We start from the raw sequence: 23,435 nt of genomic DNA on the forward strand, positions 1-23,435 counted from the left end.
ACTGGCTGGCTAAACCAAGGGAGGGTAGCTGATGGGTTTCAACCCTCAGTGAGTTAGGGACTTCCCCTGCATGCGGAGACAGGCTCTGGCAGATTGAGCAGGTGAGACCAATAGCAGGTAAAACAGTGAAGAAGGCAGTTTCTGCATGTGCTATATAGAGGGAAGTAAGGGGAAAATAGGCTCGTCAACCTGAGAAGGTAGTCCATCTAGGAGAAGGAAAACTCTTATCCTAAGCCTCCGCTGCCTTGCAGGATATCTTTGGGAGAAGAAAAGTCTAAGGAGTAAACCCCACACAAATTCTGAGTGGAGTCCCTAAGACGGTTGGATGGTGGCACCTTTTTTTTGAGGCCGTATGTGCCGGTACGCCTTACCGGCACCTCTTTCACCCCCTGTACTTTACCTTTGCCTCCTGCCACTTCCCACGGCAGCAGACACAGCATCTTGAAGGTGCTTTGATGCAACCCTTTTATGATCGCCCAAAGCACCTTCCAGGAAGGTGCCTGACAAGCACAAAATGGTCATGCCAGAGCAGAAGCACTTTGGGGCAACACTTTTACAATCACCTGGAAGGCACCTTTTCAGGTTTCATCTGAAGCTCAAGTCCCACACCACAGTGCGAAGCAGCAAATGCTACCACAGGACTTCAGACCAATTGAAGTTATTTTTAATTGAACCTGGGCCTCTTTGGTCCAAGTCCAACACTTCACCACCAGCATTCCAGTGCATTTCCAAGAACAATTTTTAAAATATTTGTATTCACTATAAGATAGCATCGCATTCCATGTTTATCAGACAAGGAGTTTCCCCAGGTCCTCATGTCAATATGGTACCTTCAAGTAGGTGAAACTCGTTGGCATCTGCACAGCAATGCAGATGGGTATAATTCAGGTGCGATGACTGGCAGGATCTGACCCACCTGCCTCAGCGGAGATCATTTCTGCCCCAGCAGCAATCCCAAGCAAATAAAGTCCTCAGTATTATTACAATGCAAGGGGTACCTTACACCCCCTAAAGGTAAGAACAAAGTTCAATTTCTGTTGTGCCAAGTATTTCATGTTGAAAAGATCCCCACACAGGAGAACAATAATAAGCCATGACATTACTTATGAAGCTGCCCCAAGAACCCATCTTATTGTCCAGTGTGTCACTTTTGAAAGTTAATGCACTACAGAAAGAAAAGAGTAATGCTAATAACAAAATCAAATGGAAAGTAATCTGAATGAAAAGAATGAGAAGAGAAATGAACACACCATTTTTGGCTACCCGAGATAATAAAACATATTAAAGTCAATCCTGAGTTCACTTGGCATCCCCAGTTATCTATTATGATCCTGACTTTTTGTTTCCAGTGTTGTTTGTTCAAAGTTGCTTTCCCTCCACCAGCTGGACTGCTCTTAAGGACCAGGAGTAATAGATCAACTCCAGGGCCTGAAACAAAGATCCTCTCCCTCCCCCTTTCCCCCTTCTTAAAATGTCTGCAATGGAGAGAAATGCTGTGTTTCTACAGATGTTCCGAATAATACTTTTCATTCTCTACTGTGCTGCAAAGCATCCATGACCACAATGTGTAATTAAATAGTAGATTTTATTGCAATAGTCAAACATGCAAAACAAAATGATTTTATAATTAGATTATAAATTAAATTGTATCCACAAAGTGTAAAAAAATAAAGGGCTGTCAATATACAACAGAACTAAGTTCTACGGGGGGGGGGGGCTCCCTTCAGGTGGAGCCAGCTCAACCAAACACCCATACAGGTTTTGGTAAGTCACACTGATCATGTCAGCATGGAGTGGGGTGGGGTGAGGAATAGGAAAAAGGTAGGCAACTCCCCATATGCACCAACCTGCAGAGAGGGATTGAAGTAATCATATCACCACTCTTCATAGTCTCCCCCCCCCCCAGCCATTTACAGTAGCTTATGGGTCTTTGCTCATCTCCTGGGTTGTGCTGGTATTTTTGTGTAGTGGAATAAAGGCCATGTTGATTCCCATTTATACTCCATGGAGATGGGAATCTATTATTTGCAAATGAATGCAGCCGGAGCCTTTGAAAGCCACCAGCAGCATTCTGGGCCATTTACTCTCCTAGAGAGTATTTCAGGATGGCAGGTATCAAAGCCAGTGGAAAGCCCCCCAAACTCTACTGTGGCAGAGACCATATTTAGAAGGAAGAAACACTGCTGGTTTTTCTCTTCCCACCCCCACCCCCTGAAATCTTTGATTCAGTTATTACCAGCTTTCAATATAAAAGCTGCTTGTGCTATTACAGAAGCTTCATATCAAACCACTTTTCATTTATGTACACACTACAGATTCCAGCTCGGTAGAGTCAAAGAGTTAATCACACACGGCATGCCTCAGGCCCAAGAAATGTTTGATTGATGTGGAAACAGGTTAAGGAAAGGTTGCTATGCGTGCCGTTTTCTTGCCTCCTGCCAGGGTGATCCTCCTAGCCTTCTATCCCAGTCATTTCTCATCCAAGCGGCAATAAAGGTACATCGCTACAGCCATTGCTGCAACCTGGAAAGAGGAGAAAAAGCTTGAGTTTCTACACACCCCGCCCAAGTGCTTTACATAGGCATTGTAGAATTAAAGAAAGTGAAGGCAGCTCCTTGTGCTCCTTATTACATTGAAGTGGAAGCAGGATAACACTGTAAACAAAGACCTGGCACAACCTTTAAAAAAAAGGGAAGAATTGATCAAATTTCTAGCCTGCAATGTAAGATCAGAGAACCCTCCAATTCAGGTTGAGAGGAGCTACCCTCCCTGCCCCCACATTATTAACAACCAGTTTCCACCATATGAGAGAGCAATATCTTCCTCCAAAATTATTGGGAGTTTTTTCCCTGGGCCAAAAGCTGCCAACACCATGCCAAGGAAGTCTGTCCAGCAAGGACAATGCCAGGCTCCTCCACACACAATACAGTAGCACTTGCACATCTGTTGTGCAATATGACAGTCATCTGGAAGAGGTTCCTGGTGTGGGAGCTGGAGTAAGGGATCAAGTCTTTAAGACAGTGTTTTTCAACCACTGTTCCGCGGCACACTAGTGTGCCGCGAGATGTTGCCTGGTGTGCCATGGGAAAAATGTCCCGGCCGTTGTTGTTGCCTTCCTTCAGCCAATCAGGGTCAGCCCGCGCGTTTGTACACAGAGCCGAAAAGAGCCGCCCGCCTTGCCCCAGCAGCGCCGAGGCTACACTGCACTGCATTGCACGGCCCTGGACGCGGCAGCCGGGCCGGCTGCCTCAAAAGCGCCTCCCTCCCTCCTTCGCCCTCCCGCCGGCCAATCGCCAGCGCCCTCCGGTCTGCCGGAGTTCCCCGCCTCCTCGGCTGTCGGCGTGGCCCTGAAAGGATCCTGCGCGCCGTGCGTGCCTTGTCGCAAGTGGGGTTCCGAGGCCAATGTAGGCGCGCGCATCTTAGAAGCGGGAGGGGGGGTGGAAAGAGCGGGCCGGAGATGAGGAGGAGGGAGCCGGCGGTGGACGTGGGTGGGGGCTTGGAAATGGCGCGCGCGAGGCGGAGGCCGGGGGGGGGGAGGGAGAGAGAGAGAGAGAGAGAGAGAGGATTCAGTACCAAATCGGATGCAAAACCGCATCTATAACCTCTCAAGGGAAATGTTTCCCAAAGTGCAGTCATCTCCAACCTACATAAATTAATTAAGAATTCTTTTGCTGTTTGGAGGAAATAACAAGCCTGGCTCCTTTCAGCTGGGTGAGAGCACTTTGCTAATAAATGATGAATAATTAGGATGTGTAGGTTTCCTTTTGCATTTATTTCGCACTTGCTGGTTCAACCTCTTTGAACTTCCCAAAGCACAAGATCATCACAAAAAAGGGAAACACCACATTGGCTGGGCTCTCAAGTGTGGCATGGCAGTTAATTATATCATGTCAGGATGTCTCAGGAGCTTCTCCACTCATGTCTTTGTCACAAAAAGTCACTCAGGTACAAGACTAGAGTCCTTCAGACCTTACTTGGGGCTGGACTATATTTTGAAAAAAATATGAACAAATTCCTATGCCCCACAAATAACCCAGAGATGCATTTTAAATAAAAGGACAGGTTCCAATTCTGTAAAAACACGCTGATTCCTGGACCATCCACAGGCAGCATTTAGAAGGTGATTGGGCCACATCCGGCCCCCGGGTCTTAGTTTGGGGACCCCTGCTCTTAAGTCCAAGAATTATAAAATACTTTATTTGTGTTTATTTGATTCCTATTCAAGAGAATTACTTTATATATAGTCAATATAGGCACAGAGTTAAATTTTTTTAACATTTTCTAATGGTGGTGTGCCTCGTGATTTTTTTCATGAAACAAGTGTGCCTTTGCCCAAAAAAGGTTGAAAAACACTGCTTTAAGAATCCAACAGCGCCCGTGCTCCCCCCTACCCTAGCACTGCTTATTCCTTTCTCTTCTCGCAACATACAGGACTACTCGCATCACTATATATCTAACTGTGAAGTAGTAACATGCTGCCCAGTGTGAAATGGGTTGTTTGCCACTTCATGTTCTCTTTAGGCCCAAGTTTCGAATATCCTGTGGTATGCAAGCAAGAAAAGGTGCCAGGATTATGATGGCGGTAATCTTTTGACCACCAAGTGGTCACTGGCTACATGACTAGGAACCACAACCAGCAAGAACATCTACCTGTTACTTCTTATCATTGGGGGCAAATGCTTCAGTACCGAGAGCATCGTCTTTCGTGGCCACCAGGTCACAACAGTGGAATGCTGGCAGCAGCAGCAGCAGCACAAATCCATTCAGTCAACCTACCTCCAATACACAGATCCCAGCTGCAACGCCACCTACTACACCAGCATTCTTGCGTATTTCGGACAGCAACTGAGGGAAGCAGCCCTAGGAATTTTTTTGAAAAAGAAAATAGTATAAAAATCTACTGCAATGCTGTTTGACATGATCAAGCAAGTGACACAAATCAGAAATGGAGGAATTTCATAGTGAAGACTTTGATATTTATTTGTTTGTTTGGTTGGTTTTTTTTTGGGGGGGGGAGGGTGGGTTCAATCATTTGGCAAAACTCACTGCCCAAGGCTAAGGGAAGCAAAGAGGGAGAAAAGTATTACCTACATGCAAAGCTGCAGAGGTTTCCATGTGCTAGCCAGAGCCACCAATGACATTAGACTGTACTAGCACCAGATGGCCAGTCGTCATAGACGACACCCAGGAGCAAGGCCAAAGGACACCCACCCATCATTATATATTTCAAAATGTTTACACCCCACCATTAAAAAAAAACCAAAATACACATTTTAATACACATACCTGTATTGGGGGCAGCAGTACAGTCCTCTACCAACCATCAAAGGTGGTGAGGGGAAATGCAACAGACCCACTTAAAATTTGTTGTGGTCCCCCAGAACTCTCATCCCCAGAGACTCTGGGAAGTCCCCCAAATCTGCCAGCAAATTCCAGTTCAGCTGGAATTCACCAAAAGTTTTGTGTAGAATGCTTCTCAGCAATGAGACTGACAGCTTGTCAGCAGATGAACTGTTACCCTCATGGCAAGATGCACTTCCCCAAGACAGAGGCTTCATAAACACCCAGCATCTTCCCTCAACACACAAGGTTATTCCCTGTCTATTTCCTGTTCTTCACATCAAAATGCAGTGAGGAAAAACAACAGCACTCATTTGTTTTCTTACTGGCATATTTTCTGCCTTGGCGGAGTCTGCACTGCAAACAGCCACATTTCCACAGCAGAATGGTGGATACTCGTTGTGTTTCTCAAAGTAGTAGGAATCATTGAAGTCTGTGTAATTCATTAGACCACAGCATTTCAACTGAAGAGGAGAATGTAAAGAGAAAAAGGGGGTAACTCACCACAGTATAGCCGTTACATCCTAGAGTCCTAAATGGCAACTGGTAATCAACTAATTGTCCCAGTGTCTCATTAGGAGAGCCTTTTCTTCAAGACGGAGAAGAACTATATGAAACTTAGACAACAATGACCCCTCTGGGACATGAATCTGCAAAGAACTGGAAGCGAATGACTCACACTTACTCTAACACTTCCTCACATTCTTTCTAGAAACTGTAAATACAATGTGCATACACAGAGTGCTTACACATCATGCACTACAAGACCCAACATTTCAACCAATTGAGCATGTCTCTGAAAAGTAAGAGATTTCGTAAATACATCAGCAACAACCATTTTGCTTTCACAATATTGCATTTTTATTTATTTATTTTTCAATTAGCAATCATCGCACCTCAGATTAACCTCATTGGCTATGATACTGCCACTGTGCAAAGCTGCAATATGGCAACTTTATCAAATTTTGTTTCACACTTTCTCTCACGTTTCAGAACTTTATGTCCACATGTTTTGTTCTACCCTTAAACTGATCAGACTCTGCCATTGAAATGGTTGCTTGATTGTCTTCTGCTACCTGTATTGGAAGTATACACTTGACTCCTATGTCAGTAAGAATTTTTACATAATATACCAATTCATTACACAGATCTGATATGCCATTATGTTCAGCCTCTGTGGAAGAATTAGCTACACTCCCTTGTTTTCTGGAGTTTTATCCAACTAGGGAATTGCCAATTTTAAACACTGACGCAGGCACTGACTTTCTGCCTGGTAAATTTGCCCAGTCACTGTCTACAAAACACTTTAGTTCCTCTGGTCCTGAGGACAACAATTTAAGACAATAATCATGTGTTCCTTGTAGATATGTGAAAACATGTTTTAACCCTTTCCAAGCCACTTCAGTAGGATTACTTACAAACCTACTCAATATTCCAACAGAATAACTGATATCTGGCCTACTCCATTGAGAAATATACATCAAACTTCCAATAGCAGCATGATACAACTCAGCATCTATTTGCTTTGTACACTCCCCCCCCCTCAGTCTTGACACTTTGCAATCTTGCATATTGTACTTCTCAAATAACTGAGCTATTTTGTCTCGTTGATACTTCCATCCTCAGTTCTCTGAATTTCCACTCCCAAACAATTCTTCACTTTTTCTGCATTTGAAACAAAGAACCCAAAATGGCAATGCAGAATGGGAAAAAGGGATCACTTTGCGGCTTAAAAAACCAAGAGCAATCCAACAGCCTTGCCTCCTAGGGTTACCCATTCCTCCAACATATTAACACAGCAGCCCAAGCATTAGGACCTAGAGTACACAAAGATTCTTCCCTTTCTTGTTATGTGTCATGGCATTGGAATGGGCCTTTCAGCTAACATAGCAACCCTAGGGTCAAACCATCTTCTAGCCAACTAAGCCTTCAGGATCAGACAACCCAGCTTGCTCCCAATAGTTATTATATATAGTTTCTTCCTATTCTCCATGTATTTTCCAAAAGACCTGCTCCACTGCAATGATAAACTCATTATATCATCCCTCAGCTGTCCTGCTGGGCAGTTCTAGCCTGAACATTCAAGAACTGAAATTACTATTCACCTTCAAAATTGGTTCTCCAGCTTCTGACATGTATTAAAACCCCTTGTAACCTCTTGCTGCTCTTCTCTAAATGCTCTCTCTGTACCCACACCATCATTTGCAAATAAAAGCCACACCCAGTAGTTTTAAAAGACAGGCTGAGTCCAAGAATAAGAATGCCATTGTCCCCTTTGGTATCTATTGTGCAGGCTACTATAAAAACAACCCTGAAACGCACTTGGGTTTCCACCTAAGTCAAGCAGAATACCAAGGACAATCAATCATCACAGCCACTTTACCAATTCTTCATACTCCCAAGCTGTTCTGTGGGCCAACTTACATCTTCCATTGTTTTGTTCCATACTGCAGTGAGGTCAGAGGACTTCCCATACTCTTTTTTCAATAACTGTGTCACTGTTCCTTGAAGTATAGTCTCTGCCTGGAAGGAGGTGGGAGATAATGGACAACAGCATGTCAGAACACATTGGTAAACTCAAATCCCACATTGCAGGCAGTGCACATCCCCAACAAGAAGAGCTGATGAGAACGGTAACCTGAATTCCTTTGCTAAAGAGCAACATTTTTGGAGCTTTGTGTATATTTAGGGTTGTGCATATTCTGAAGAGCAAAAAAAAGAGGACGCTATGACGACTCTCATTTTAAATACCCTTACTATATGTAGGCTATAGAAACTGTGATATATTGCTGAGGGGGGACAGGAGAAGAGAAGAGGAAAGCAAATCTTCAGTCACCTGTTATGTCTATATCTCATCCAGAAAGTATAGCCAGAGACATTTTGGCAAATTTAAAAAATCCACCTGGACAGAAATTTTACCCCTGAAAAAGAGGACATGTCCTGGAAAGAGAGGATACATGGCAACCCTATTAACTCCTAAGCCTTAAAAGCCAATCTGGTTTAACCCCTATGCCTTAAAGGCCAAACAGTCATGCCTATTTTTTTTATCTGCCTGCCCCATTCTTTTTATGATATGGGGCTATGGGGTAAGAAGGGCCCCACACCTTCCCTGCCTTACCCCCCCTCTCCCTCACCCAATGTACCTTTAGAATAGCCAGGTTCACTTTTGGTAAAACTGCCTGAAGTTCCCCTCATTATATTATTTAGTAGTAGTAGTAGTAGTAGTAGTAGTAGTAGTTGTCGTTCAGTCGTGTCCGACTCTTCATGACCCCATGGACCAGAGCACGCCAGGCACGCCTATCTTTCACTGAGGCAGTGAAAGATAGGCGTGCCTGGCGTGCTCTGGTCCATGGGGTCACGAAGAGTCGGACACGACTGAACAAGTAGTAGTAGTAGTAGTAGTAGTAGTAGTTATATACCGCCCTTCATCCAAAGTTCTCAGGGCAGTTCACAAGATAAAAAAAGATATTAAAGTTTGGCCCAGTCATCTTCCATTTTATACATGAACAAACATGGCTGTTCAGTTACTTTTAGGCTGCACACATCCTATAATTTTAAAGCACATTGGAAGCACATTGTTCCTCCTCAAATAATTCTGGGAACTATAGTTCATTCCTCACAGAGTTACAATTCCCAGCAACCCAGCAAGGAATTCAGGCTACGCACGCTAATTTTGTCAGGGATACACACAGCAACAACAGGATATATTGCCAGGAAAAGCAGGAAGTGAAAACAGATCGTTCTAAAAATGGGAGGTTGAAGTGCAAATATTAAACCGTGACAAACAAAGCTGGTCTTTGACTCTTATTTACATTTAAGTTAAAGAACCCTTGCGGGGGGGGGGAAGGTTTCAGGTTTCCTTCACCCTTAATTCCCTTTTGATGTTAACGATAAGGATCTTTCTGAAGCTCTTGCAAATCAGCCAGACCCATGATTCTGTATGTATCAGCAAAATAATTGAAAGTGTAAATGATTTTAAACAAAACAAACATGGTTGTTGCCCCCATCACACCCAGTTTGTTTCTAGACAGATGAAGGTCCAAACTAGGAGCAGCCATCTCTTCTCATAGGTCAAGAAAATCACCCTGGTATAAATTTTAATTTCTCAATAAATAAATGGGAAAGTCTATTTGTATTGCCACATATGCCTTTATTTGGAGATTTGTGTACCTCCCCAGCCTAGAAGTGCCGAACCATTAAGTAAATTAAAACCAATTAATTGAGTGAATGAAGGTATTTAATGTTCCCAAATGCAACATACAAAAACCATTAAGATATGTCAATGTCCAAAATACTGATGTAGGGATTTTGCTCCTTTCAAGAAACTTTCAAGAAACTTTGGCTTGAACTACTCTTTGTAGCATTTCTCAACTGCACACCTTCCCCTAAAAGAGCCGTGTGATACAGTGGTTGGAGTATTGTTCAAGGGCTTGGGAGACCAGGGTTAAAATACTGTACCCACTCCACCATGAAGCTCAGCAGGTGACTCAGGGCCAGTCATGTTCTCTCAGCCTCACCTACCTCACAGGATTGTTGTGAGGGTAAAGTGGGGAGGGAAAGGACCATGTCTGCAACCTTGAGCTACTTGGAGGAAAGGCAGGGTTCTAAATGTAATTGTGAATAAATAAATAATAGCATAGCATTATTTCAGCAGAGGCTAGGAAGTAAGGTGTGTCTTGTTTTGTTTTGTTTTGTTTTGTTTTGTTTTGTTTTGTTTTGTTTTGTTTTGTTTTGTTTTGTTTTGTTTTGTTTCCCTCCAATACTGAAAGCCTATCACTCAAAGAGGGAGAATTGGCAAATCTGCATGTGTTTTGCGACTTACAAAGGCACTTACACCAAATGCAGCCAGAAGCTGAAACATCTACAGGCTAGGACAGCTACTTCAAGACTAAGCCACTTGTTCCATACTCATCCCTCTACTCCATGTTACTTACAAGAGAAGTGTAGACCAGGGCCACCACTGCAGCAGCAACTTCTATTATGAATATGATCAGGACAATTGAGAAGAACTAGGAGGGGAGAGAGCATAGGGTCAGATTGTTCACTCCATAAAATGTCAAATACAAGAAAAAGGCAAGGACTGTTTGGATCACTTGGGCAAGTGTGCTATACAGCTACCTTACCTTTCCAAGGATACCTAGCTACAAGTCTTCAATAATTTGCAAATGGCACAAAGAGGGACTATCAACACCATGTTCTAGTGGGGATTTTCCACTGCTCTGGACTTCCTTATGTAGTATGATGAGACACAGACCTGGATCTCCCACAAGAGAGAGACCCAAACACTTCTTCAAATCATAGCCTGGCTTCCTAGATCTTTCAGCATACTGAAAGACATTTTCATCTCAGTGCAGCAGTTCTGACTTTTCTCAGATCACCCTAGAACACATATATAGCCACAACTTCCTCATTGGATGAGAAGGCTAAATATTCACATAGCAAGAAGAGGAAGGAAGTGGGGATCAAAAAACATGATGGCAACTCCAAGTACCACTATTCTATCTATGGGTAACAGATTTGATGACTTAGGATCCCTTCCTTCCTGAGTCAAGCATTCAGACAGGTTGTCTGACCCAGGGGTAGCCAACCTGGCACCTTCCAGATTGGCCATGCTGCCTGGGGCTGATGGAAGCTGAGACTCCAACATCATCTGGAGGGCCACATATTAGCCAACCCTGCTTTAAGAGGACAGTTTTCCACAATGTCTTCAGTGCTCGAGTTTATCAACAAGCACTTTTCCTAAAAGCAACACAACTGTACACATCTGTAGCAGGCAAGAGATGGAAATTGCTTAAGGTGTGCATTTTACCATGATGAGGAGGCACTTGCTCTCCTTCTGAGCGCCACAGCATCCTAGGAAGCCCAACAAAAACAGGACGGCTCCAATGGCAATAAGAAGGTAGCCCACATTCACAAACTGCAGGACACTGGAGGACAAAGGGCCAAATGTGTTGACAAAGTTGCTACTGTCAACACTGACCCAGATCCCAATGCCAAGGAGTGCTCCTCCGCCAATCTAGGAAACAAAGAAAATAGAGTTATTTCAAAATGTAGGTTGTTGTTGCTCAGTCGTTCAGTCGTGTCCGACTCTTCGTGACCCCATGGACCAGAGCACGCCAGGCATGCCTATCCTTCACTGCCTACTGCAGTTTGGCCAAACTCATGTTAGTAGCTTCGAGAACACTGTCCAACCATCTCATCCTCTGTCGTCCCCTCCTCCTTGTGCCCTCCATCTTTCCCAACATCAGGGTCTTTTCCAGGGAGTCTTCTCTTCTCATGAGGTGGCCAAAGTACTGGAGCCTCAAATGTAGGTAGTGGAAACAAATACAGTGACCCATAATTATGACACTTTAAGCCTATGCAACAGATGGCACGCACCTAGCTGCAAACAGCTCACTAGGCTACATATTGTAGCCTGTCAGTTGAAGCACTAGACACCTTCCCCTCCACCCCATTTTTGCAGTCCCAGGCAGGCAACAGAAAATGAGTTTCATGAGACCATCATAGGTGATCCTACAAAGCTGAAGGGCTGCATTTAGCTTGGCAAGGCACAAGGTGTGCAGGTTTGCTGTACCTGAACCACACAGGTAAGTGGAGACAACCTTTACAACTATTATTAGTCACTGTATAAAAGACTCTATACAACAACAGCTGCCCTTTGAAGCTTTTTCTTTTAAAAAAGAATGAAACTTCTCACAGGACATTAGGAAATGTAGGCTTCTGCCCGCCAGCCAGCCATCATAAGGTTGTCAAGAGTGCAAGCCTTCTCCTATTCATTTTATTAATAAAACAAATAGCCACCCCAACGTTGAGTGTGCTTAGGGAAACAGTTGGGAATATCAGTAGTAACTATTAATTCCAGGGCATTTCCTAATTTTTCTCTGTTCTCATGATGATGCAGGGGGTCAAGAGTCCACAAATCAAGTTTGCATGAATTTTGGCTTTTGTTTCATATACAATTGTACCAGAATGTTGTTAATCTCTATTTCATAACCTAAGGCTATGCTAGAGGCATGTGACCAGAATATCCTTAAAAGAATTAACTGCCAATACAGAGGCCCTGGATCAGCTTGGGACTGTGATCTTGGAAGTGGAGGGTGGGCTGTCTATGTTTTCCCCTGTGGAGTAGAAAGCAAACTGGGAGAAGTGGCACAGGCAAAACTTACTCCCCACCACAATCCCATTATGATTTGTGGGTTAAGACGGCTTATTTGTTTTTGGTTTGTTTGTTTTTTGGTGTTTTTTTTAATGGAACATCCTGATCACAATTCTCCCATATCAATTCTATCTTGTGAAGTACAGAGGGACAACGTGTGTAGGAACTCATTGTTCACTGGTTTCTAGAGTTCAAGCAAATGCACTGTTGGGGGGGGGGGGAGAAGCAGCAGGGAGAGATACAAAAAAAACCCAACAACATATACTTGGTTTTGTCCACATTATTTATGCAGTACTCTCGGTGGGTATATACCTGTGTTTTGTATTGGCTTTTTATTTTGTAAAATGCACTGTGACCATTTTTGGGGAAGGGCAGTACTGTATAGATATCCCTTAATAAACCAACCATCAAATAAATACTGGTGCAGGTGTTCTGAAGGGATTGGGACCTTAATGGGAAAGACAAGTCACACACACCTTGTTCAACAGAGGTTCAACAGACACCACTTTGTGTTTTAATCTCATCTATCATATCTGTAACAGCTAGGAACCTACCCCTTTTCACACAACAAATAGTTTTAGTTGGCTCCTACCGGTATGTCAGGAATAGAATATTGAAATAAGCGACTGGAAGGCCAATGCTATTAGGCCGCAATCCTATTTAATTGGGAGTACCGGTAAACCTCACTGAACTGAGCAGGAGTCACTTCTGATTAGACATGTATTGGACTGTTAGTGGCTAAAGAAGCACAGCCTTCTCCTCTTGACTAAGGAAAGACAGGTTAATTCTAAGTTAAGAACAAGGGTGTCAAAACCAGACAGGACTTCTAAGAGCTGTGTGGATGATGTTTCCGCAGGTGCAGCTTCTTACACCTGTATGGCAAGGTGTGCTTTGCCAAAACTGCCTCTTCTACCCAATCATTAGTGGTTTGCAAATTATTTGCAAACGTTCCAAGGTCTCTTGAATTACAGCAAGCCAAGAGGTCTTTGTCCACTTCCTGATTCCCTCTCTAGGCAAGTCATATCAGAAACCCGCTCCCGAGAGCTTGGTCCCAGTCCTTTGTTTATTTAAAAAAAGTGAAGTATGCATTTGGAACCATGCAGAAATGTTTCCAAGCCATTCAAAGCAATTATCCTTGGCCAGAGCTGCCAGTTTTGTTTGCCCTCAAATAAAAGGGCAGGGCAGGCATGATTCAGTACACACTGAAGTGCAGATTCCAGGTAGGACCTTGTTCATGAAGTGGAGGAAGAGTCAAGACAGCAGCTTTCCATCTTTGTCCTTTGGCAAAGGTGAAAGAGCCAAAGATCAGCTATGGCAGTGGGGCAATGATGGGGCAGGGCCAGAGGCAAAAATGAGCAGAGCAATGAATGCGAAATTCACCCTTGCACAGAGGGCTAGTTTCTACACACATCCATTCATCTCCATCCAGGCAAGCAAAATGCATTATCAGAATTCAAGAACACATTTCAGCCAGGCAAAAACACTCAAGGAGGATGCAAAGCAGGGCCAGTAAAGTGTGTCACCTGAAGGCCAGTATTTGCCCCCCTCCATGGTGCCTGAGATTCTTCACACCTGCACTTTACTAGAGCAGGTCTTACTTTACACATGAACCCAACCCCCATACCATCAGAAGCCCTTGTATATATACAGCTGTGTGTATATATACACAGAGGATTCTGTCCACATCATCAGAAAGCAACAGGTGGCAGGGTTCCTGATCACGTGGAAAGAGCCTTCCATGCTTATATCTATATGTACAAGGGTTCTGCTCAGATACCACATGATCATGCAAAGGGGGAAAGTCACTGAGCATGCAGCCTCACTGCCTGAATGTAACAAATCCATAGTGTCAACCTCTCCAACGTAATTCTTTACCAAGAAGCTTGGTAAAGATAAGAACAACAAGGGATATTGTTTCCTCTGCTTTCAAGACTCTGCATCAGCAAACCCCCTTTATGAATCTTCCCTTTAAAGAGGAAGTTGCTCCATTCCAAGAATCTGTATCCTTGCCAGAGTCTGTTGAAGAAGCCCATTTTGGATCCTGAGGGCAGGAATTAAGGGCCACTTCTCTCATGTGAAGACATCTTCCCTATACAGATAAGAGAAGTGGCATGTACACTACCACATATGATTACCATACAAACGGATGCCAGGAAGGCATAGCTAGCACGAACTATCAATGAAGCAATAGAGACAATGTGTGTAGTCCTCATGAGGATGTGCAGAGATGCAACACATGACGTTTCCCCATGTAGACAGCAGCCCTCCAGGGTTATAAACAGATCTTCTTAGATGCCTATAGCCCAATCTCTTCTTCTACACTACCCCACAAATGCAGTAAGAAAGCACTGAAGATATACCCTCATAGTCTACTATTGTAATCATTATATTTTAATATTCCTGCTTATAAACCCAGCATTTGTTAGCACTTACCAACTGGCCTGCCCTGTGTATTATTTTATTGTTATTTATGTTATTTATTAAATTTCTATATTGCCCTTCATCTGCAGATCTCAGGGCAGTAAACAATCTTCCTTTGGGAACCCCAAAGGAGTTCATTTAAAATTGGAGCTGATTCAGGGCAAAACTTTTGAGATGCTTTGGGTTTTATTCAACTAACTTTTATTTATAGCAAACCCATGGAAATTAATAGACCTAAGTTAGGCATGGCCATTAATTTCAGTGGGGTCAACTCCAAGTAAAAAATAGTTAAATGCAAACCCTCAGATTTGGTTCTTTTGGAATAAAAGTCACTGGGAGCTAATGGTGTTATCTGTGGTGTGAAATTTACTTATATTTACATACTAGCTAAAAATAAAAGGGTAGGTTCACATAATTAATACACCAACAGATCTTTCTCTCCCATTGAGTTTTAGGGGGAGAAGGGTCCAGGGCTTTGTACTCTACACAGAGAACCAGACACTAATCTCAAGACTGCTGGATTGTTCTCTCTCGCCACCCACCCAGACCCTGAGATCATCACTTCCAGTTGGTTGAGGTGGGAAGGCAGACAGTTCTTCAACTCAGCTTCTAGAGCTGTCTCCAGGTAGTTTCTATGGCAACAATTTGGCCCAAACTTACTAACAAAGTAGATACTTAACAGACCTGGCTAAGCTATTTACCCAACAAAAGGACTAGTTTGGCCATCAACAGTCTCTCTTTCTGCAGAATCCAATCTTATAGCTAGAACAAAATAGCCAAAAAGCTGTTTAGTCCAACTGCAAACTTATTACGGAATGCCGCAACACCCCATGTAACTATTGCTCTGAATGTACATGCAGATTTCTAAAGCCCTAGATCCCCGCTAACCTCCTTAGTACTGTCGGGACCATATGGCACTCAACATAACACAGATCACCTCACCAGAACTCACTTCAGGCAGAGCCCCAGTGCATTGAGGGAGCCACTTGGAAGCTATTCCTGTGGGTTTGCAGGTAGATGAAAAAAGACAGAGTATGCCAAAGGAATCGGCTTGAGCCAACGTCAGAGACTTCCTTGAGAGAGTTGCCATAGAGGCACCAGTGGAGTGTGTAGGAGGGTGGCTACACGGCTTGTAGAAACCCTATTAACAGGGCAAACATGAAACCAACACGACACCCACAGAAACCATAAAACCCACTCAGCCTGTCCAGAGACAAGGAAGGAGGCTTGAGAACACAATTTAATGAGTACTTTGGCTTGCGTCATGTTAAGTGTTCAAGCTACCCATTGCCATTTTGTGGGCTTGGCCTGCCATTGCATGAAGGCACGCCCGTCATCCTGGATCATAAACCACAACCGAATATCGTGGTGCTGCGTCTGTTTGCCCCAAGGGTGTGGCAGCCGAAGAGGCAGCCAGAGTCAGAGGACAAGCCAAGCCTCGCGTTAGGCAACCGCTCCATGTTGTTCAGTACAATGTTTATCTGTGAGCCAAAATAGCTGTAACTTGTGTAGGTGGGCAGATTCTGGATTCCTTGAATGTGCTGTGCAGGACACTGAAAGGCACAGTAAGCCAGGTCCAGCACAGAATCAGAAAATGCCAGCAGGTCATGTGATGCAGACTCTAGAGATGTTTATCCTGAGATAAAAGGCACACCCAGGTGAGATTCACAATCGGATCTCTCATGGCTTTTTTTTTTAAAAGGTAGGTATTAAATAAATTCACCATAACTAAGGAGGAGCAAATCCAACTGGGAACGCTGTAGTTTAAAATAGTTTTCACCCTTGCTGTTCCCCACAAATGAGCCTCCCTCCCCTGCCACACAGTTATTTGGCCTGTAGGGGAAACACATAAAGGTAGCAGTTTGGTATCACTGACCTCCAGCTTTATCTGGTTGTGCCCTAAGACTATTCACAGGGTGTACTTATGGTATGTCTCAGGCACAGTATTTGTAGTTAGTTAAAACTCTTCAGTAGCTTCAGGGTTCAACAGGTAAAGACCATTGTTCTGATCACTAGAATTGTTACAACAATTACCTGCATCTTGTTAACAAATTATATACAGGAAGCACGCTGCCAAAGAGAAAACCTAATATTTCTTAAAGTAAGATTTGTCCAAGCTAAGACTGTTACCAGTCCTTCTGTTTGGGGATCAGCAGGCAGTTCAGTGCTAAACCTATTTTCTTAAAGTAAGTGGGTGGAGCTGTGGGTTAAACCACAGAGCCTAGGGCTTGCCAATCAGAAGGTCAGCGGTTCGAATCCCCGTGACGGGGTGAGCTCCCATTGCTCGGTCCCTGCTCCTGCCAACCTAGCAGTTCAAAAGCACGCAGTGCAAGTAGAGAAATAGGTACCGCTCTGGCAGGAAGGTAATCGGCGTTTCCGTGCGCTGCTCTGGTTCACCAGAAACTGCTTAGTCATGCTGGCCATCAGGGGCGTCGCTGGGGAGGGGCGGTAGGGGCGGTACGCCCCCAGTGACAGGGTGAGCAGCGGCGGGTGGGGGTGTCAAGCGGCAGCCCCTCCCGTCACTCCCACGCGCCGCCGCTCCCTCCGTCACCCCGGGAGCAGCAGCGCTGCACGGACGGGGTGCTCGCTCGGCCGAGCGAGCACCCCGTCCGTGCAGCGCTGCTCCTCCCGGGGTGACCGGTGGTGCGTGGGGAGTGGTGGGAGGGGCCGCCGCTTGACACCCCCACCCGCCGCTGCTCACCCTGCTCACCGCCGCTCGCTCCGTCGCCGTGGGAGCAGCAGCGCACAGTGTGTGCGGTGCTGCTGCTCCTGGGGCGACGGAACGAACGGCGGCAAAAGGGAAAGGGGGGAGCAAACGGGCGCTTTTCTCCCCTTTCGGCTGCTTAAACGCGCCAGCTTTGCTTCTCCCCCCCCCCCCTTTCGGCCGCCCCTTTCAGCGCTGGCTGGGCTGCGGAGCCGAAAGGGGCGGCCGAAAGGGGGGGGAGAAGCAAACAGGCGCGTTTAAGCAGCCGAAAGGGGAGAAAAGCGCCCGTTTGCTCCCCCCCCCCTTTCCCTTTTGGACGCTTCTTTCGGCGCTGGCTGGGCTGCGCCTCTGCAGCCCAGCCGGCACCGAAAGAAGCGACCGAAAGGGGAGAAAAGCGCCCGTTTGCTTTCCCCCCCCCCTTTTCACTTTCGTCCGAAAGTGAAAAGGGGGGGAAAGCAAACGGGCGCTTTTCTCCCCTTTCGGACGCTTATTTCAATGCTGGCTGGGCTGCAGAGCCGCAGCCCAGCCAGCACCGAAAGAAGCGTCCGAAAATGAAAAGGGGGGGGAAGCAAACGGGCGCTTTTCTCCCCTTTCGGTCGCTTCTTTCGGTGCCGGCTGGGCTGCAGAGGCGCAGCCCAGCCAGCGCCGAAAGAAGCGTCCAAAAGGGAAAGGGGGGGGGAGCAAACGGCCGCTTAAACGCGCCTGTTTGCTTCTCCCCCCCCCTTTCGGCGCCAAAAGGGAGAGAAAAGGAAGCAAAGCTGGCGCGTTCAAGCGCCCGCTTTGCTTTCCTTTTTTTCCCCTGCGGGGGCATCCCCAGGGGCGTGGCATCGCGCTGTGCACGTGCGTCATGACGTCATGACGCATGCACATGCCGCAATGCCCCGCCCCCAAGGGTGCCTTTTGGCTTGCCGCCCCTGGCAGCCAGGGGGCTAGAAACGCCCCTGCTGGCCATGACCCGGAAGCTGTATGCCGGCTCCCTCGGCCAGTAAAGCAAGATGAGCGCCGCAACCCCAGAGTCGTCCGCAACTGAACCTAACAGTCAGGGGTCCCTTTACCCTTTACCTTTACCTTTACCTAAGTGTCCTTAGGATTGTTGTCTATGCTATATTTTGGCTGTGTACACACCATATGTTTAAACCACATTTCTGCCCCTGCAAAAAAATAATAAATCAGGGGTTTACTCCTCACAGAGGTGTAATTCCCAGCACCCTTAACCAACCACAGTTCCCAGGATTCTTTTTTGGGGGGTGTTGAATGTGTTTTAAATGTATGGTATGTATATTGCCTCTATCTCTCAAGATCTTTAAACATACAGACGTGGGGGCTTTAGTAGAGTTACCTATAAAGCCTTTAGTAGAGTATACCTATAAAGTAGGTAAACTACCTATTTAGTAGAGTTACCTATAAAGAAAAACTAGGCATCTTATAGGGTTTTACAAGACCAGCTACCTCGTTCACAGGGCGAAAAGGGTTAATACTTACCACAATGGCCAGGTTAAATAAGACCATCATGACCTTCAAGAAAGTGAAGCAGCTCATCTTGATTGCTATAAAAAAAATTTAAGGAGAAAGTTAATTAACAGCAACTCAAAAGCCTCTTAGTTTAAAGAGATCTAATCCCAACTCATGATCCAGACATTTGGGCACAGGGTTAGTACATGGCCCAATGCAAAGCAGGTTTACTAGGAATTCTCATTGGAAGATTCAATGTTGTAAGCATACTCCAAATTGCACCTTCAGAAGCACGTGGATAAACTTTATTCATATCAAACCACATGTAGTGGTGAATATAAAACTTATACAAGAGTACACATAATCCAACATGCCCTTCATGCACAGACACAGACACAGACACAGACACACACACACACACAGAGAGAGAGAGAGAGAGAGAGAGAGAGAGAGAGAGAGAAACTGCTATGTTCTTCTTCAACTAGATTAAAATCCCTTTCTATCTTGAATCAAATCCTCTTTTAAATACATATTTTAGGAAAGTTCCTCCCCACTACATTCTACAGAGCATTAGAAAGATACTTTAGTAAATGAAGAAGAAAGCACACCAGAAACAGAACTTTAAGCATCTCTGGTGGCAACACCACCTTTTGCCATAAGGGAGGGGACCAGTTAATGCCATTTTTCCAGAGCAGCAACAGGGGGAAACAAACACCTGGTGAACTGAGGAGAGGACTTTGAAAAAGATCTTTCCCCTCAACCTCACTTTGCTATCCCCACCTGGGAGGGAATCAAAACAAGCAGCCACAAGACAATATCATTTGATACCATCAATAGTACTTAGTATTCCTGATCCTTCAAAATTAGCTACCTAGTAGCCAAGTCGTTTACTTTTTTGAACCATGTCAGTTAAAGCAGCAGCTTTACAAACCTTGTACAGTCAATTTTAATAAAAGGCAATTTGTCCTCTTCACATTCCTCTGTAATTTTTGTGGGAGGATTTCAAGGAGGAAACAAGCCGCCCTTAAACGAGCTTTCTGCTTTAAAGGAAGAGACTTGAATCTACTTCGCACACTGATGCCAGTAAACACAGCTGAAACACACAGCTGTCTTCAACAACAAAACCTTTACAGACCAAAGAAGTTCCATAGACTCACCTTAAAAGGCAACAATCAACTCGAGAAAAAGACCTGGGCAACTCTCAGCTACCTTTCCAGTAGACAAAGCAGTCAGCTTTTAAAGTAAACTGAACCAGCTGTTGTTTCAGGCTATAATAAATATCCCTTCAGCCTATAAGAAGCATCCCCTTTTCAGGCCAATCAAATCTCTTTAAGGGCAAAAACCACACCTCACTAGTACTTAAAAAAGATTTTTTTTAAGCAACAGGAAGTAGACTAGTTTTCTTTATTCTTTACTGCCCTCTGATGGCAGTAGGTGAATATTTATTCATTCATAAGAATTTTTAATGTGTTTTTGCACACACACACACACACTTGCACATGCATGTACACCAAGGGCAGCAAAGTGGGTGGGGAAAGGAGAAAGAGTTTCTGCGCATGCACATGCAGTGCCAACATCAGAAATGGAAACTGCTGCCATAGCAGTACATCCCACACCTTGCCATGGTCCTCCTTGCCTTTGCAAGTGACAGCTTCTGGTGGTGGAGTTAAAGGAGGAGCATGACAAGCCATGAGAGGAAGATACACAGTGTTGGACATGCTGGCTTGCTCAAGCCACTCATTCTGCTGCCACTGATGCCAGCAGACATGCTGCCCATCCTGACACCCTTTATGAGCTTCTCAACCACTGGTGTCAACAAAACCACCACCAGGCCACAAGAGTATATTCAGGGGCTAGGTACAGTGGCAGAGCTTCATGCTCCAACACCGGGGGGGGGGGAGCAGGCAGGGGCAGGGCTGGCGCATGTCCTGAGGGTGTGGTGTGCCGCCTGCGGGGGTGTGGCACCCAGCGCAGGTGGGGGGACAGCTGCAATGGCACCCCACCGGGATCGCGCTGCCGGGGGCAGTGTGCTCCCCCCACACTCCTCTTCCTCTGCCCGTGGCTAAGTAAACTTACTTTCTCAAGTTACAGGTAGGTAGCCATGTTGGTCTGCCATAGTCAAAACAAAAGAAAAAAGAAAAAAATCCTTTCAGTAGCACCTTAGAGACCAAATAAGTTTGTTATTGGTACGAGCTTTCGTGTGCTCATACCAAGAACAAACTTAGTTGGTCTCTAAGGTGCTACTGGAAGGAATTTTTTTTTATTTTTTTATTTTGTTTTTACTTTCTCAAGTGATTTGCTCTACATGGACTGTGCCCTCCTGTGGCGCAACAGGTCAGTGTGTCTGGCTGGCTGTTATCCAGAAGGTTGGTGGTTCAAGCCCACCCAGGGGCAGAATTCCTGCATTGCCGCGGGTTGACCTTAGATGACCCTTGGGGTCCCTTCCAACTCTACTGTTCTCTGATTCTATGACTTTAATATTAATGTATTCGGAATATAAATTCAAAGCTATGAAAACAGTACCTGCACTGAGCCACTAGGAGGACCCCTGTCATCACATAAAAAGCCTTAGAGTGCAACGGTCTACATGTCAGATTAAGCCTTGCTAAATTCATTCCCTGCCACCTGAGACAATTGTCTCCATTGGCCTTAATGGGCCAGCTCTGCTCCCAAGTCAAGAAATTTTTAGTATCCTTTTGAAGTTGGGGACTGAAGAATGGCAGCTCACACTAAAACAATCTTAAATAGGCATTCCCAAAAGGCAACAATAGGGACTAGACTGGGAGAATGACACTCCCATCCCAGTATACAGGGACATTTAGAGCATACAGATTTTTACCAGCCTCTTTCTATAAACAAAAACAGCTCTTCTGCATCAGACCAGAAGCTCATCTGGTCCAGCATCTTATTTCTCAAACACCGTGAGCAACCAGACACTTACAGGATGTCCATGATCAGATCATGAACCAACCCACCCACCCCACACAGCAAGATGAGATGACCGCAGGATCCACAGGGACAGCAGATTTGACCTCCAAGGAATGCATCACCCGCTGCTGCAAAGGCTGTGGTGTGGAGGCTGGACCTGCCTCTTCCTCAGCAGCCCACCCCCATGTGTCCTCCACAGTGGTCCCTTGGCAAATAGGAGGCGCTGCTGGTCTCCTCCCACCCCTAGGGATGAAATGGCAGGGACTTGTCTCTGGGGTCTCCTGGGCTCTGCACCTATCCAGCATGATTCAGAGCGGACCCTTCCACCTTGCCCCCACGGCAGCCTTTGATTCTCAGTACAACTGTCAGGTGAGTTTCATCTGATTCCCCTCCTAGTTCCTAATGTATATTTTCAGCCATCTCCTTGTTTCCAATATAGATATTCACTCCCTGCCCCCTGCCTTCTTCCCAATGCAGATCTTCATTCATCCCTTCTTCCCTTGCAGGGAAGCGGGCACCATTTTGTGGTTTGCCTCAGGTACTAAAATTACTTGATCAGACCCCGAATGAAGTCCATAGCCCTCTTCCGCTTTTGTTCCTCAGTAAGTGGTATTTAATGTTGCCTCTGATCCTAGAGATAGTACACAGCCATCCTGTTTCTCATAAGAACAAGGACAGAGGTCACAGAAAGAGTGGAGCAACAGTCACCTGTGGTGGCATTTCTGGGCCTCCTGCAAAGAGACCACGTCTATCAGAATAGTTAAGATGAAGCTAGCTAGGCCAAATTTGTGGCGGTTCCATATGCATTTATCCAAGTAGTACCGCAATCTTGACAAACCTAACCTGTTTAACAGAAAACACCAGACAGCCAATGGCATAAGATAAAAGTGAACCAAATCCATTTACCTGGGTTTGTGAAATGCAGTTGATTTTCACTGCATTTCCAAATGTCCCAGTTGTGTTGTGACTTCATCTGACAGTCAGCTAGTTGCCCCAATGGCGCAGCTTCCTCTGGATGCTTAGCTTTCTTTGAACCTAAGAAAAATCCCATTTCTACAGAAAGGGGACAGTCATTTTGAGGGGGAAAATGAGACTAATTACTTTAAACGTCAGAGAGAACAAGGAAGCAAGATTGTGTAGAACAGGTCACTGCCATGATCAGAGCTTGAGATGCTTTACTAAATGTGACTTTAAAGGATCATATGGATGATCTATTTCAGATCTCTGGAAGCCTGCTTCAGGGTTTGCCCAAGTCTGCATGTAGCTGTGGTCACAATAGCAGGGCTGTTATTAGGGGATGGCCAAAACAGGGGCATAACTTGTGTATATTAGGGAAAGTATGAGAAAAAAGCATCCATTTGAGAACATGACATGCAAAGGTGTATTTAATTAGGGGAAATGAAATTGATCACAAAAATGTTTATATTGAGAGGA

The 23,435-nt window shown here is 45.1% G+C and overlaps 1 protein-coding gene and 1 non-coding gene across 3 annotated transcripts; both read right to left on the minus strand.

Annotated features, from left to right (window-relative positions):
• Window positions 1-1,566: 1,566 nt before the first annotated feature.
• On the minus strand, window positions 1,567-23,044 carry TSPAN1 (tetraspanin 1). 2 transcript variants are annotated; one of them, XM_033152242.1, is made up of 8 exons: window positions 22,908-23,044; window positions 19,104-19,168; window positions 11,150-11,356; window positions 10,275-10,349; window positions 7,765-7,863; window positions 5,667-5,804; window positions 4,777-4,860; window positions 1,567-2,523 (listed from the first exon to the last, which is right to left on the minus strand). In XM_033152242.1, the coding sequence occupies exons 1-8, from the start codon at window positions 22,972-22,974 to the stop codon at window positions 2,470-2,472; spliced, it is 789 nt and encodes a 262-aa protein (XP_033008133.1). In that variant the 5' UTR covers window positions 22,975-23,044; the 3' UTR covers window positions 1,567-2,469. The 2 variants fall into 2 exon arrangements, with proteins under 2 accessions (XP_033008133.1, XP_033008134.1); XM_033152243.1 differs by lacking the exon at window positions 22,908-23,044 and adding an exon at window positions 20,231-20,367.
• Window positions 6,135-6,281, minus strand: LOC117049310. Its single transcript, XR_004426939.1, has one exon. It is a non-coding gene; the product is annotated as a U4 spliceosomal RNA (small nuclear RNA).
• Window positions 23,045-23,435: the final 391 nt, after the last annotated feature.

Source organism: Lacerta agilis, chromosome 6 (assembly GCF_009819535.1).
Source record: "Lacerta agilis isolate rLacAgi1 chromosome 6, rLacAgi1.pri, whole genome shotgun sequence".
Taxonomy (NCBI): Eukaryota; Metazoa; Chordata; class Lepidosauria; order Squamata; family Lacertidae; genus Lacerta; species Lacerta agilis.

Bases quoted from the DNA above. Each gene is read 5' to 3' on its own strand.
- TSPAN1 (XM_033152242.1), bottom strand. From the start codon at position 22,974: ATGAAGTCACAACACAACTGGGACATTTGGAAATGCAGTGAAAATCAA. The intron at 19,169-22,907 runs GTAAATGGATTT...TTTTTTTTATAG, and splicing joins ACTGCATTTCACAAACCCAG to CAATCAAGATGAGCTGCTTC. The intron at 10,350-11,149 runs GTAAAATGCACA...CTCCCCTCCTAG, and splicing joins GCAAGTGCCTCCTCATCATG to TTCTTCTCAATTGTCCTGAT.